This window comes from Seriola lalandi, unplaced genomic scaffold (genome assembly GCF_002814215.2).
Source record: "Seriola lalandi dorsalis isolate HSWRI2012SDOR001 ecotype SW California unplaced genomic scaffold, Sedor1 jcf7180002054581, whole genome shotgun sequence".
In the NCBI taxonomy this organism is placed as follows: Eukaryota; Metazoa; Chordata; class Actinopteri; order Carangiformes; family Carangidae; genus Seriola; species Seriola lalandi.
This window is the reverse complement of record NW_019525134.1, coordinates 3283752-3298542: the sequence shown is the minus strand read 5'-3', so window position 1 is coordinate 3298542 and position 14791 is coordinate 3283752. Positions and strand designations below refer to the sequence as shown.

Sequence of the window (14791 nt, the reverse complement as noted above, 5' to 3'; positions counted from 1 at the left end):
ATCAATGGCCCAAGCTTCTTCAGAAATATTATTTTCATGTTCTACAGAAAAAGGATATGGATCCAACTTTTCCTTATAGAGCCAATGTGTAGCTGAGCCCTCTGAGAACAGAGGGTACAAGTGGCTAACCTGGCAAGACACCTGGACTTCACTAATTTCTTATTTAACACATACAGGGACTTACCATACTTTGCCACAAGAAATACCATGAAATTATTTGAACTTCGTACTTGAAATCACTGTCTCACAACAATCCATTGATACTGGATAAAGTTAACCCAGTGACTTTTAGTATGTATTTTGAGAAAAGTAGCTTCCTGGTAATCACCATAGAGTGGTCACCCCTGGTACAACATATCATCCAGTCTTTGCTTAATCTTGCAGATAGTCAGATGCAACATTCCTATGTTTAATATTTGACATTAGCATATGTAGGCTATGTTGGACTTTGGATATAGGGGGGTCTGTTCACAAACTAAAGAGGTTGTGGACAAGGTAGAAGTTTATTTTTATTTTCTTCATTTATTTATTTTGTAAAGGGGATATGATTGTTGCAGTAAATCTAGAGATGATTGCAGTCGAGGGTATATCCAGAAGATGGCAGTAAGTCATCAATATGGATGTCTGCTGCTGTAAAAGCTGAACGAAGAAGAAACAGCAGCAGTACTGAGTGATGTCGAAAGATGGCAGTAATACAACTACTTGGATGCCAGCTGCCGTTAAACACCATCGAAGAAGAAGAAGAAACAGCACAGCAGCAGCAGCAGCAGCAGCAGCAGCAGTACCAGGAGAAGAAGAAGAATGAAGATAATGCTAAACGGAAAATAGAGGGGACGGAGTACTGTTTGGTGAACGTGAAATTAACGCATTTACCTCGAAATATTGCCATTGAATATAGCTGCATTACATTCGCTAAACTATGACAGAGCCTCAATCAGCGCTGTTACTCAGGAGACAGCTTGCAGGTAAATAAACCTTGGTGTGAAATGATGCTGGCTGCCGTGCTAACGATGAACCCTGCCGTTAGCTGTGATTCAAATGATGGTGCTGGCGCAAACTGTTTTCTTGAACCTTCCACACTAACGTTAAGGTCCCATGAAAAATAAACTGCATGGAGGTTATAGCAGTGAATCTCGACAGACACATTACTCTCTTGACAAATAAACGCATTCAGTGTGCTGGGAGACCAACTCATTTAGACGTTTGTTTCGACTTTGTACACTTGATTTTAGTTGAAAGCCGCTGTCAGAAGTCCCAACGACTTTCGGGTTAGCTAAAAGCAGTTAGCCTAACGTTAGCCTCTAGCTGTCTCGATTGACTCGATGTGTTTACATGTATCTTAAACGACATGACAAGTGGTCTTTTGTATTTTTTTACATATGGGGTTTACCAGTTATGCGAATAGCATGGTGGCAGTCACTGTTTTATGCATAAATCCAATAAACGTTTCACTAGTTGACCAGTTTTGTCTTGCTAACCACGTTGAATTGTCAACATATTTAGCAAACTCGCTACATCTGTATGCTAACGTTAGCTGCTGTCACTGTTGTTAGCATCAACACGCCAAGCTAACGCTAATCTCGCATTACCTCTATTCGCTATTTTAACAGAGTCAGCTGCGAATTAAATTTTGCTGCCCTAATATAACCCACTTTCTAAAAACAGCTGAGTCGGACAGACATCGTATAAGGTTTTGGGCTGGTAGCCGTAACGTTACATTTCAGATTTTGGTTAAGATTGCAAAATCCATATGCAAACTGTCAGGGACATAATGTGCTTCTTTATTGTTTTCCTGTTATTGCCTCCATAGTGATGGGTAATTATCTTGCACCTTAATATTTTTCAGTGACATTCGATTGAAATGAGGTACCTTAACCTAATGCCAGAAATTTTAAAGTACCGTTAGTATTTCATTGCCTTCTTACACATACTTGGACCTATTGTAGAGCTTGAAAAATTAAATTAGGAGTTGCCAAATGTTGTCAATTATGTACGTTCGTTGTTGTACACATGCAATCATTAAAAACCATAAAGTAATTACTTCAAAGTGTACACCTTAACTTGTGACATAAAGGCAACTAAATGTTATTCAGATTTTGATATTTTCATTTATTACTGTACAGAATTTTTAACTCATAACACTGATTTATGGCTATGTAAATTGTTGCTGAAGTGCTAACTGTTGGTGGTCACTTCCATATTTTGCAAGATTGTTTGGAGTTGATATGTGCATACTGAATGTCACAAAATTAGTAACTTGAATAAATTAACCCCAGGGATCATCCAAATATGTTGCATATCAAATCTAATGAACATTCAATGAAATATGTAGGAAGAGTGCTGACAAACTTTTATCTTCAGTGTTTTGCCAAAAAGGCCTCCTAAGACAAAGGTTTATGTGGTCTCCTCAGCAGTCTCCAGAAAATCACATCATCAGCACATGTAATATATTATAGGCACTATGATATGAGCCTATGGCAATTAAACTTTCTTTGGCATTTGTTTTTATATCTAGAGCTGAACAAAAACCCAGTGGAGGGATTTTCAGCAGGTCTGATCGAGGATAATGATCTCTACAGATGGGAAGTCCTTATCATTGGGCCTCCAGACACACTGTAGTAAGTTTATCACTCTTATGTTTAGGATATAGTATGAAACATTTGGTATTATTTTGTGCTCTAAACAAATCTTATTACCTCTATTGCGTTGGATGTTTTGAAACATATTTACCTATTATATTGATTTTTCTCTTTGATCTTTTTTGTTCACAGTGAAGGTGGTGTGTTTAAAGCTCATCTGACATTTCCCAAAGATTACCCTCTCAGGCCACCTAAAATGAAATTTATCACAGATATTTGGCACCCTAATGGTAGGTTCACGTGTACCGCACCGTCAGTGATATTTAACTTTGTCTGTAGTAAGCCCTGTTTGAGAAAGTGGAGGTTCAATCTTTTTCAAGGAGATCATAGTGTTCAGTTTTGGAAATGTTGTGGATTGTACATGTATTAATACCAAGGACTATTAACATGCAATTCATTCATTACATTCATTCCATACCCATTCATTGCATTAGGTCATTATCTTCAGCTGCCTTTTTTAAATTAAAGAAACATTCAGTTGAATGCTTGTCCACAGCAAGGTCAGCAAGAGTCTACCAGAGTGAACTTCGGTCGGACAAATTGTTGAATAAGGGTTTCATTTTATAACTGCTGAGAAATGCAGTTGATGTAACAAAAATAAACTGAAATACACCACTGTCACTTTGGAGAAAACTGAGTAGCTTTAGGCTGGATGCAAATTATATTTTAGTCACTATTCCTCGTAATATCTTAATAATGTGTTACAAATCGTGTTATAGTGTTTTACCTCACAAATGCATTTTACCATTTTTGCAAAATGTTTTTTAGTGCAGTATAAACACTGCTATGAAATGGCATTGCACCCTTTTTAGTGTTTGTACTCGTTGGGTTTTGATTTACTATTTTCTTGGAAACTAGTATTAACATGAGTGATTATTATTTGCATGTTTTTAGCTTTATAAAGTTAATAAATTCAAATTAAGTTCTGTAGGTATGGATTGACACACTGTTTGTGGTAGGACTTGAATACTGCTCTTCATGAACTGTCCCCACATTATTTAACAGAACTTTAGTAGTTTGCAAGGAAGAATGGGGAAGAATTGGACTATGCAGATGTGCAAATTTGACACAGACCCATCCACATACTGTAGGCACAGGACTGTAACTGCTCCCAAAGATGCACCTGCTAAACATTGGCTCAGAGTGGAGACAGATAGTTTTCATAGGCACTATCCATAAACAATATCATTAATTAGTTGTGTAGTTAATTGGTTACATTTCATATGTAAATCAACATTCAAAACAAACATTAACACCCATTACATCACAGGAACAGCAATAGCATTTTCTGCTTCATAATTTGTGTACTACATGTTTTTTTCCAGTTGACAAGAATGGAGATGTATGTATTTCTATTTTGCACGAGCCTGGGGAGGACAAGTATGGCTATGAGAAACCAGAGGAGCGCTGGCTGCCTATCCACACAGTGGAAACTATCATGATTAGTGTTATCTCTATGCTGGCAGACCCAAATGGTGACTCACCAGCCAATGTGGATGCTGCAGTAAGTTTACATGTTAAAAAAGAAGTTGATTAGAAATGTTTTTTGCATGATTATGTTTTTGGTGGCATTAAATAGTTAATGTATGATTAATAATACATTATTTGTGAGTGAATAAATTATTGATTATATTACAATTATAATTTTGAAAAGGAGATGTGCAATACATTAGAAAGATATAAAACTTAAGAAATTGAATTGACTTTACCTTTTCTTTCTCTCTGCAGAAAGAGTGGAGGGAGGACAGACACGGAGCATTTAAAAGGAAAGTTGCCCGTTGTGTACGAAAAAGCCAAGAGACTGCGTTTGAGTGATATTTAGCAAGGATCTAGCTTCATGTTTTCAGGGTAAGTATTCTTCGACCCTTAAGTTCACGAATCACAACTAACTTAAGCTGTTAAGAAATGGCTGCCTAGTTCAACAGGTATTCAAGTAAAAATGTGTTGTTGTTTGAGTGTAAACTACACTCCATCTTCATGAAGGTTCTAATGTTCGGTTTTTTGTTTTAGATTTTCTGGTCATTTTGGTGGCTGCAGTCTTTGGTGCTGTTCAATTTTACTGCATTATACTAAAAGGTGTTTTGGTTAACCTACCCTCTAATATAAATCGGGTGGACAAAATCATAGAAACACACTCTAAAGGAGTTTAAACAAAAACTGACATTACAACTCTCATGAAGGTAGAATTCTGTTGTATTAGATTGCATTACGGTGCGCTCAGACTTATGGTTACAAGAAGTAGTCCTCTGCCCCGACCAGACAGTTGTTTTTTGAGTTATCAATGGCTGCTAGACACACCAACACTGTTGGCAATTTGTTCCCAAATGTCTCTCTTCTTTTTTATGTTCCAGTAACTTTAAGACGTCATAGAGAATTCAGGAAGCCAGCGACCACAATGATCAGCTTTACCCCCTTTTGTTTAAATTTCCTTTCCATAGTTGTGTGGAGCTGTTAACATTTCTGTCATTCTGTTGGAATCAAGGTGATTGCGAATGGTTCTCACCTGGCTGCTGCTGGTCACTGCGTCAGTTAGGGTTCTGTCGATGGACGATGACATCGGTGATCAAGGATCATTAGAGCTATCGCTGATTGCTCATGCCTTTGCAAACGTCAAGACGATATTTGACTTGTTTTCTCATGAATGTAGTGACTTATTATTTCTACTTTTAAATTAATACTAAATATAATTGCCTGCCACATTTTCACGTATATAACCGCGTATAATTGACGCTTGCAACAGGCACACACAGTCCGATCAGCTGATTGTAATGACGCTGCTCGTTGTGTGAAGGAGCTGCTATGATTTAGGACTGGAGGAGATAGACAGACCGAACACGTCATTTAGTTCAGTTTCTGATCCCGCTGGTTTTTTATCGCAGTAAATAGAACTTCTGGAGTCAATGAGGGAGAAAGGCAGCGAAACGGGACACACTCGCTTTTTTTGGCACTCCTCTTTCTCTCTCGCTTATAAGGTAACATAATGCGCCCTTTCAGCCTCACTACTTCCATAAACTAGTATTACAACAACCATTAAGTTCAAATAAAACCTGACTCTGTTTTAGAGTTTTTACATAATCAGCTTCACAGTTATAAAAGGCAGACAGGTGTTGTAATCCGTTTCATCCTTTGTACTGTAGATTTGTGTGTGGGAATGGTGAATTTTAACACCAGGACGCCTGCATAACATACTAATCTTTGATGTTTCTGATTTGTCGGTTTATGTCCTTTGTTTCTTCTGTTGAATCGATTAAGTTTGGTGGCATTCACTTAATTTCGGTGAGGAAATTAATTTAGTCACAGTGTAACTGGCCTCTCAAATAAAAGGGGTTGTATGAATCATCTTACACTTTGTCATCTGTGGTGCAACTCAACAAGTGTCAGATTGACTATTTTAAAAGTAACAAAGAATATAGACTTAACATCTTAGGTTTGAATTGTACACATCCAGACGGTATAAGATGCTGCAGATCTTTTGCGGCCCGTTTGACAACTCATTATTTATGCCTGTTGTTAATGTTATGACTTGTGTTATTGGTCTTGCTGATTCCTAACAAATTTTTCTGTTGTTTGTTGTGTGCTTTCCCACAGGTCTCCAATTGAAAATCAACATGGCACTGTTTCCTGCACTCTTCCACCCGCCAGGCTTGTCCTTTATTTTGGCAGGAACAGACTGGCTACTGTAGGCTGCAATAGAACATAACAGTGACTACCAAGGCTGACAGAAAACCGCCAAGCAAGTGCCAACTCAAAAAAAAACAAAACAAACAAACCCAGAAGATGATAAAACATTTTTCAAGTCTATGAACTGCTTCAACATTCAGGAAGATATTGTAAAGACATGTATATAGCACAGACTTAACCGGATAATATATAAGCACCCTTTCCATCCATCAAGACACTTAGACCAAATGGATAGCGCTGGTACTGATAGATTTATTTTTTGTCCACCTTCCCTCTCTCAACTCCAGCATGTATTAGTTCTCTTCAGATTGTTTTATCAGGATGTCTTAAATAGAGAGAATTGCGATGCTGTTGGAGGAATGTCACCTAAGAAGAGCTTGATTGATTCAAGTGAGACACGAATGATGTGACTGATGAAGGGTTTTTCCATATTAGAATACAAAGCTGTTCTCATGGGTTCTTTAACACTCTCAGAACTCAACATCGTACCTGAATGATTTTGTTTTTCTTCAACTGTTGTAAGTCTTACCATCCTGCTCAGTTGACACGAGAAAAGCAACATACCCCTTAATTTTTGTGCATGCTAAATTTTGTTTATCTTTTTTCAAAAGTGCCTCCTAATAAAATGCTTGGCCACTTCACCCTGCATTGAACAAGTGTTTTAAAACGTTGAGAAAAGATGGAGAAATTGTGTACCACCTATGTATGAATTTACTTAATAGCCAGTACACAGGGAATCTGTATCATTAGATAATTGGTAACAATTTGGTATAGCAATAACTCCCATAGTATGAAGTGTACACGTTAATTTTTGATATCCTGATACAGTTTGAGGTCCTATTCTCCAGTATTCTGTTATTTTAGCAGCCTCTCTTTTCCTCGTCTGTGTTGTCCTCGGTAGGAATTGTTATGCATGCTTTATCCTCCTTTTTATTTGGTTTGTTTTTGCTGAATGTTTCTGGGATTATGTTTGAGTGTTTGTGTATACAGTATGTGTGCCCATTTTGTTTTGTCACGCTCTGCCCTGATCCACAATCTCATGATTATTCTGCTCACTGAACTATTGCAGTTTTGCCTAATGTACAAAGACAAAATACTGATGTATATTTTTCATGTTATGAAACCTGTTACCTGTAGTGAGTTCTTCTAAAATATGACTTTTTTTCAATATTTACTTGTGTATTTAATTCAGGCGGTGTTTTGGACACAACATGAATTACATGCCAATGAAAACAGCACCCTTTTATGAACACAAACAACACATTGTAAAATGGATTTCTCACCTGGTTTATTTTCCAGTATTTCAAACAAAATGTTCACTGAGTATTACATATATTTAGACAGTTTATAATCTAGTATTTTCTGAGTTTAAACTTTAATGCCATCATGTTTGCTCAGAAAGATTACTCTCCAGATTATATATTATGATATAATGTTCTTTGCATGACTAGTTTAGGATGGATTTAGGGGGTTGTGCCAAGAATATGTAGCTTCCTTTTCTCTCTCATCTTTTATGAACTCTCTCAGTCAACAATTGCTTTCTCATTAACAGATTTTTTACTTCCTTCAGGGTTGGAGTCACTAAATGAATCCAATGTCACTAATGACAGCCACGATAATGCTTTCTCCTTTGCACTCTTGCCTCTCCACAAGCATGGCGCTGTCAACCAGGAGAGATTTAGATTTTTTTAATTGTCACACAGACTGAATCCCATGATGTTTTCCTGTTTTATTTCATTCACTATCTCCTAAAGTAAGTGCTCCAAAATAAAACAAATGCAAAATGAACTTTGTGAGGTGAGCAGGACTATCTGAACATAACAAATAATAGGAGCTGTAATTCCACAGCACAGTACTTTGATAAAATAGATGTATCTGCAGCAATTTGGGAGACAATGCTCTTGCCAAGTGAAAACATTAGTTTTCACAATCTAGTTAGCAAAATCTAGAACTTGAAATGGCGGTGAATCATACATATCTTCCTTATCCTCAAAACGCACAACTTTTTAAAATAACTCGGGCGAGAATATTAACTTGATCACCTGTTATCTTAGTTGCTGTCCAGTTTGTTTGTTTTTTTTTTGCTGTACATGTACAGTACTCCTACTATTTGATTTATTATCAGTGCACAGGCATATATCACAGTGCCATAAGTGGCCCCCATCAGAACAGACTGATCATACCCAGCTCAGCAGCTTAATTTTATTATGAACTCTTGCATATTCCAAGAGGTCTTATGGGGAGTGTCAGGTAAGTAAGAGTGCCTCTTGTAGAAATGAGTCAATCTTTGCATTTACTGGTATTGTTGCAGTAGACATGGGGACTTCAGCTGAATTCACAGTGTGGTTTGGTGTCTGTGGAGTCCCCTTCTACTGTATGAATATGCCTGGTACATTAGTATGACTTTTCATCGCTGAGTTCGGATTTAACGAGGAGCCCCTGAAGGCAACATAAATTTTAAAGCCATTTACCAGTTTGTACACACCTACCTACGGCCTGGGGTCTTTCAACTGTCGTCAGTGAAGGCAATCCTCCATATTTTCACAGTCACAATGAAATAATATGAGACTGTATGCGTTGACCCCCAGGATTTCTGTTTTTTGCAGGTGGCAAAGAAAATCCCTCAAGTTAGCACCTTTTACCCTTTAGTATAGAAAATTATCAACTTAAGTGCTACTATGGTGAATTAAACCACGTGCATAAATTTAGAAAACGAGACCTAATGATACAGTTATTCAATGCAAGAAGCATTGTAATAGTCCTGGACCGGTCATGTGACAAACAATCTATGAACGAGTGTTTGAACGCAGCACCAGCGCCACTGCCTACTATCTGCCTCTTCGTCATATCGCGATAGAGACCATCAGGCCACGGAGCGAACGCTGAGCAACATGGCGGAAGGTATGAGATTGATTTTTTTTTTTGACTATTTGGTGCACTCCCTTTCATAGTCGTATGCTTGTTGAACTGTCGTGCTGAATCAACGGGTGTCTTGGCAATTTGATGAACCGTACATTGTCTGTGGTTGAAAATGCGAAGCACTGCGACACCCCTCTTGTCACACTCATCTTGTCAGTGAGCAAGCTCTACCGTTAGCTGTCGTTGATGTTGCTAGCTGTATTTTAGAGCTAAGAGTTAGCCGAACCAGGCAAGAGATGATATTGATGGGTTGGACTGCGGGGAACAGTTTTTGTTTAGGAAGATTGCTGGTTTGCTACGTAAGAAAAAACACCCTTATGTTAACTTACGGAATTCGTTGATAATGTTGATATTAGTGCCTAGCTAAATGTCAGCGTCATAGATGGTATCAAACTGTCTACACTATCTAGATATATAATCCCATAACAGTTAACACCTCGTTAACTGTTGCTGTTTTGTTCATGAAGATAAACTTGTTTTACAGCTGAATTTTAAGGCAGTGCTGTCAAAAGGAGGGTTAATATGGGACAGGAGGCTCCACAGGACAGAGTAGGTGTCACTCCCTGTCAGGTATCATCTGCACCACCTGGCAGAAGTGCCATGGCTAAGGGCACCACCTATATTTGGCTTAGACATAAGGGGACGTCTGCTGTTGTGTTCCTCATTAACGGAAATCTTCTTACCAACTTGGATCCAGAGAACACTCCAAGCCCATGGCGTTACTGTGTGTGTAACTGCTCCATTTCCACTGAACAGAAAGCATATTTGTTTGGGCATGTTAAATGATTGTCTGAGCCTTCACTTAAATGAAAAAGAGAGGGCCCTTTTTTTTCGCTCTAAAACTACTCTTGCAATGCCTGTATTCGGTTGCCAGTGGCACAGTTTGAGAGAATTTCCATTGTGTGTTTTGTATTTACAGACAGAGTGCATTGGTGTGTGGCTTTACAAAGCCGGGAAGAGACTAGATAATGTTAACAAAATGGATTACATTTCATATAAGTTTTGTTAAGGGTGTATTGTTCTTAAATGTCAAGGGTTTGCCATACATATGGTTGTCATAGGAGGATTTTCCCAAAGCGTGAGATAAATATTTAATTTGCAGATGCATTAGTGATGCTTTTTTAATCCTGGGTTAGGGTTAGGGTTAGATAGATGATTTTTAATATATTAAAATAAATTCTCTGGCTGATCCGTTGGTCCTAAGCTGCTGCTCCAGCATACCACCCTTCCTGTGTTGAGCTGATCAGGTGGTTTTCAGGGACACCCCTTTTCTGTTCCTCATGACCAGTAGCCTTGCCAGTAACGGTTTACGAGGAAGGACAAAGTAACGTGCCGTCTCAGCATTCTTGCTTCACTAAAACTTTACTGGTTTAAAGGAAGGAAATGGGCCTCAGTTAAACTCTGTGGACTCTTGGCTGAGACATGAATCAGAACTGTAACACGAAGATCTGTAGAAAGCGCATTTCAGTCAGAGGAACAGGAAAAAGTTTTTCCAAACAAAACGACTCTCCTTAGATTCACCATAGTCCGTTTTTTAAGATTCAGGGATTTGGTTTTTGCACAAAGAATGCTAAAAATCTTCTGCTTCAGTGCAACTTTGGTCACATGAGAAAGTGCTATTAACAAGAAATAAGCCACTGTCTGAAGTCTCCTTTCTCAAACCATTAGTAGTATAGGTGCAAATCAAGCTCACAAACTTTATGGTATGCTTCTTCCTGTCATATGACCATTGCCCTAAAAGTCATCTTCAAGCAGCAGTAATGTTTTTGTAAGTAATTGAAAATTGAATGTACTTTGGACCACCGCTTTCAGTTCAAGGCAACGTTCAGCCCAGTTTTAACCTGTGTTCAGAAATCGGTCTTTGTTGCCTACTTTTTTTTTGTGTGTTTTGTCCTCTGTCTGTCTTATTTACCTTGATGTGGGACAGAGGAGGTGGCCAAGCTGCAGAAGCACCTGGCCCTGCTCAGGCAGGAGTATGTGAAGATGCAGCAGAAGCTGGCTGACACAGAGAGGCGCTGTGCTGTGCTTGCTGCTCAGGCCTCTGGCCAGGGCTCCTCCAGCCCCGCAGCCGCAGACACCTTCATCAGCCGTCTGCTGGACATCGTGGCCGACCTCTACCAGCAGGAACAGTACAGGTGAGGAACATGGTTGGTATGGAAGGGTATGGGCTTTGCTTTCTACAGCATTCCTGCCAATGTTATACAGTTGTGTGTCTCCTCTGGTGTGTGTTGTGTGATGCAACCTGCCTATACTCCTACATTGTTGCAGTTGATGGGCTTGTCACATAACATGATGAAAGCCTGTGTTGAGGGTCATGTTTTGAGTGCTGTAACTGTAACATATTGATATGTGAATATATTGACCAATCTTTGTTACTTTGTTTGTTAGTCTCAGGATTACTGAAGATGTGGTTTCTCATAGATGAATGTGCTGGTTTTGCAGTGATCTGAAAGTGAAAGTCGCAGGGGAGAAGCTCAGTGCCCATAAGTTTGTGTTGGCTGCTCGCAGTGATGTCTGGAGTCTGGCCAACCTGGCCTCCACCTCTGAACTGGACCTATCTGGTGAGCAACCCTGGTGTTACATAGCTTAAATTATAATGAAAATTCACTCATTATTTACTCACCCGTCACTGAGTCAACATGCCTGGGTTAATAGATGATGACTGAATATTTATTTTGGAGTGGATTCAGCAGATTGTCAAAGTCCAGTATCTGACACAGTTTGGCTCTGGGTAGGTTTTGGCCTTCATGGCAATTTTCCAGTAAGCAAATGAGTAAGGTTTAAACTCACATGCATATGAGAAAATGACTGTAGGAAACATGAATGAATGGAGATTCATCCCAGTGCTTCAAGATAAATGTGTTTAAGTGATTGTTGTGTTGAGTCCAGTGTTTGCAGAGACTGATAATTTATTATCACTCAGAATCATAGAAGGTTTGTAATTGATCATTCTGTGAATCCCTGTTTTTTATCACATAATTCATTCCCAGATTGCAAGCCGGAGGTTGCCATGGCGATGTTGCGCTGGGCATACACCGATGAGTTGGAACTCACTGAGGATGATGCCTTCCTTATTGACTTGATGAAGCTGGCTAATCGATTCCAGCTTCAGCTGCTCAGAGAGAGGTCAGCACAAGCAGAATTACTGTTGCAGAGCATTTTATAGAGCGACATATGTGGCTTAATGGCCTGAAGTATATCTGTTTCTCCTCTGGGACAGATGTGAAAAAGGCGTGATGTCCTCGGTGAATGTCAGGAACTGCATTCGCTTCTATCAGACAGCTGAGGAACTAAATGCCACCACCCTGATGAACTACTGTGGGGAGATCATAGCCAGTCACTGGGTGAGTCCCTTGTTGTGTTGTGTTGTGTTGGCTAACTGGGCAACTTTAGGTGTGTGTGTGTGTGTGTGTGTGTTTACCTATGCATGTAGACTAAATTAACTATTTACTTTTTTTTTTTCAGTGATGCCTTACCAACCATTTTAGTTTGCTATTTTGATTAATTATTTGAGTTTTCATCAGTGCTGAGGCATCAAAATAAGTATGCAACTTCTGAATCCACCAACCACTTTTAACCAGACCTTGTGTTTCTCTGTAGGTTCATCTCTTACGTTTACTCCTTTTTGTTGGATCAGAGATATGTTGTCACACTGGTGTCATCACTGTTTACGATACAATAAACAGTTGTCAAAATTATCTTTATGACTTTATTGTAGAAAATGGCTGTTAGCTGTCACCAGCTTCTGACACATCCAGTCTCCTTTTTTCTGTTTTTAATGGCTTTTTTATTTTTATTCTTGAAAGCAAGAAATTCTCCGTCATAACAGTCTTCTAACATTACATTAGAGGCTTCTATCTGTAGACAATTGATGACACCTGTTGATGTTTTCTGTCATCAGTTCGGATATTTGACACTGATGCTTTGTTGTGTTTCATTGACTGTCATTTATTAGGATGATTTGAGGAAAGAAGATTTCAGCACCATGAGCGCCCAACTTCTGTACAAGATGATCAAATCTAAAACGGAGTATCCTCTCCACAAAGCCATCAAAGTTGAGCGAGAAGATGTGGTCTTTCTCTATCTCATCGAGATGGACTCGCAGGTCAGTTCACCAGATACCCTTTTATTAACTGTTTGTTACATTGTCACCAGCAGGGTAGATGAAATGTTTCTGAACTGGTTTTATGTTTTGGATTTTGTTATCTCTTGTTTTCAGCTACCCGGCAAGCTAAATGAGCTGGACAACAACGGTGACCTGGCACTGGACCTGGCACTCTCTCGTAAATTGGAAAGTATTGCCACCACTTTGGTTAACAACAAAGCAGATGTGGATATGGTGGACCAGAGTGGCTGGAGCCTCCTGCATAAGGCCATCCAAAGAGGTGTGGAGCCACTCTTTAACACACTTTGTTACCAATGTTTGTTTCTTGTGGAAGTTAAACTTTCAGCTCTGCTGTCAAAGAGTTAAGATACCTACTTGACAAATTATTCAATAAACAATTTGCTCTTACCTGTTAAATTTTTCTGTACGAGTCCGAGTTGCTGCTCTGTGAGTGTTAGTGTTAATACATGAAAGCAGAATTTCTTTTTTTATGACTGCTAGTCTTTCTTTCCCTCGTTCCAGGTGATGAATTTGCCTCCATCTTCCTGATTCGCCACTCAGCTCAGGTGAATGCATCCACAGTGGGGGCTGTGGAAACCCCACTTCACCTGGTTTGTTCTTTCAGCCCCAAGAAGCACTCTGTAGAAGTGATGAGCGGCATGGCACGAATAGCAGAGGCTCTGCTCAGGACCGGAGCCAACCCCAACATGCAGAACAGCAAGGGCAGGTGGGTCACAGACCTCTTGTTTATGAACTGTGATGTATTGCAACGGTGACCAGCACCCTTGCTAAGCGTGACGGTGCTTCAGCTTTTTGTCTTGTCGTTTTTAGAACTCCGCTGCATGAAGCTGTGGCATCAGGGAATGAGCCCGTGTTCAGCCAGCTGCTACAGTGCAAACAGTGAGTTACGTTCTGCCTTCTTATGGAATTAGAGCGTTTGTGGAATATGCAATATCTCAGTAAAGCCTTGAAAGAATTTCTTCAAATTTGATATAAACGTTCACTTGGAGTCAAGGACGAACTGATTAGAATTTGGTGGTCAAAGGTCACTGTGACCTCCATAAAACACGTTTTTAGTCATAACTCGAAAATTCATACACTAATTATGACAAAATTTAACACAAATGTGTAATAGGATCAAATGATGAAGTGGTGAAACTTTAAATTAAAATGAGGTCAACTTCACTGTGACGTCACATTAGTCTGCAAAAACACTTTTCTGGCAATTATTTAACACTAAGTCAGGAACAGAAGGGGAGGTTGTGACCATATTTCCTGCAACTTCACTTGTTGGCGGAGGCAAACAACTGCGAGGTGGTGATTGTAGTTCTAAGCTGACAGATAAGATTAGACAACAAATGTAACCTACTTTTTTGAGCTAAGTCATTTTCTAACAACACCAGCATACATCACAGCTAGTGAATTTAGACATTTTTAATTTCAGAAT

The 14791-nt window shown here is 39.2% G+C and overlaps 2 protein-coding genes across 2 annotated transcripts in view; both read left to right on the top strand.

Moving 5' to 3' along the window:
- The first annotated feature begins 750 nt into the window (after positions 1-750).
- Positions 751-7490, top strand: ube2g1a (ubiquitin-conjugating enzyme E2G 1a (UBC7 homolog, yeast)). Its single transcript, XM_023418387.2, has 6 exons — positions 751-965; positions 2516-2618; positions 2772-2869; positions 3965-4143; positions 4368-4487; positions 6228-7490. The coding sequence occupies exons 1-5, from the start codon at positions 920-922 to the stop codon at positions 4452-4454; spliced, it is 513 nt and encodes a 170-aa protein (XP_023274155.1). The 5' UTR covers positions 751-919; the 3' UTR covers positions 4455-4487; positions 6228-7490.
- Positions 7491-9157: 1667 nt separating this feature from the next.
- ankfy1 (ankyrin repeat and FYVE domain containing 1) overlaps positions 9158-14791 on the top strand; it is a 15044-nt gene continuing 9410 nt past the window's right edge. Inside the window, exons 1-9 of the mRNA XM_023418284.2 lie at positions 9158-9221; positions 11167-11374; positions 11682-11800; positions 12230-12365; positions 12460-12583; positions 13195-13344; positions 13459-13624; positions 13867-14071; positions 14176-14244. Of these exons, the coding sequence (XP_023274052.1) occupies positions 9212-9221; positions 11167-11374; positions 11682-11800; positions 12230-12365; positions 12460-12583; positions 13195-13344; positions 13459-13624; positions 13867-14071; positions 14176-14244 (1187 nt within the window). The 5' untranslated portion in view covers positions 9158-9211. The remainder of the gene's footprint in view (positions 9222-11166; positions 11375-11681; positions 11801-12229; positions 12366-12459; positions 12584-13194; positions 13345-13458; positions 13625-13866; positions 14072-14175; positions 14245-14791) is intronic.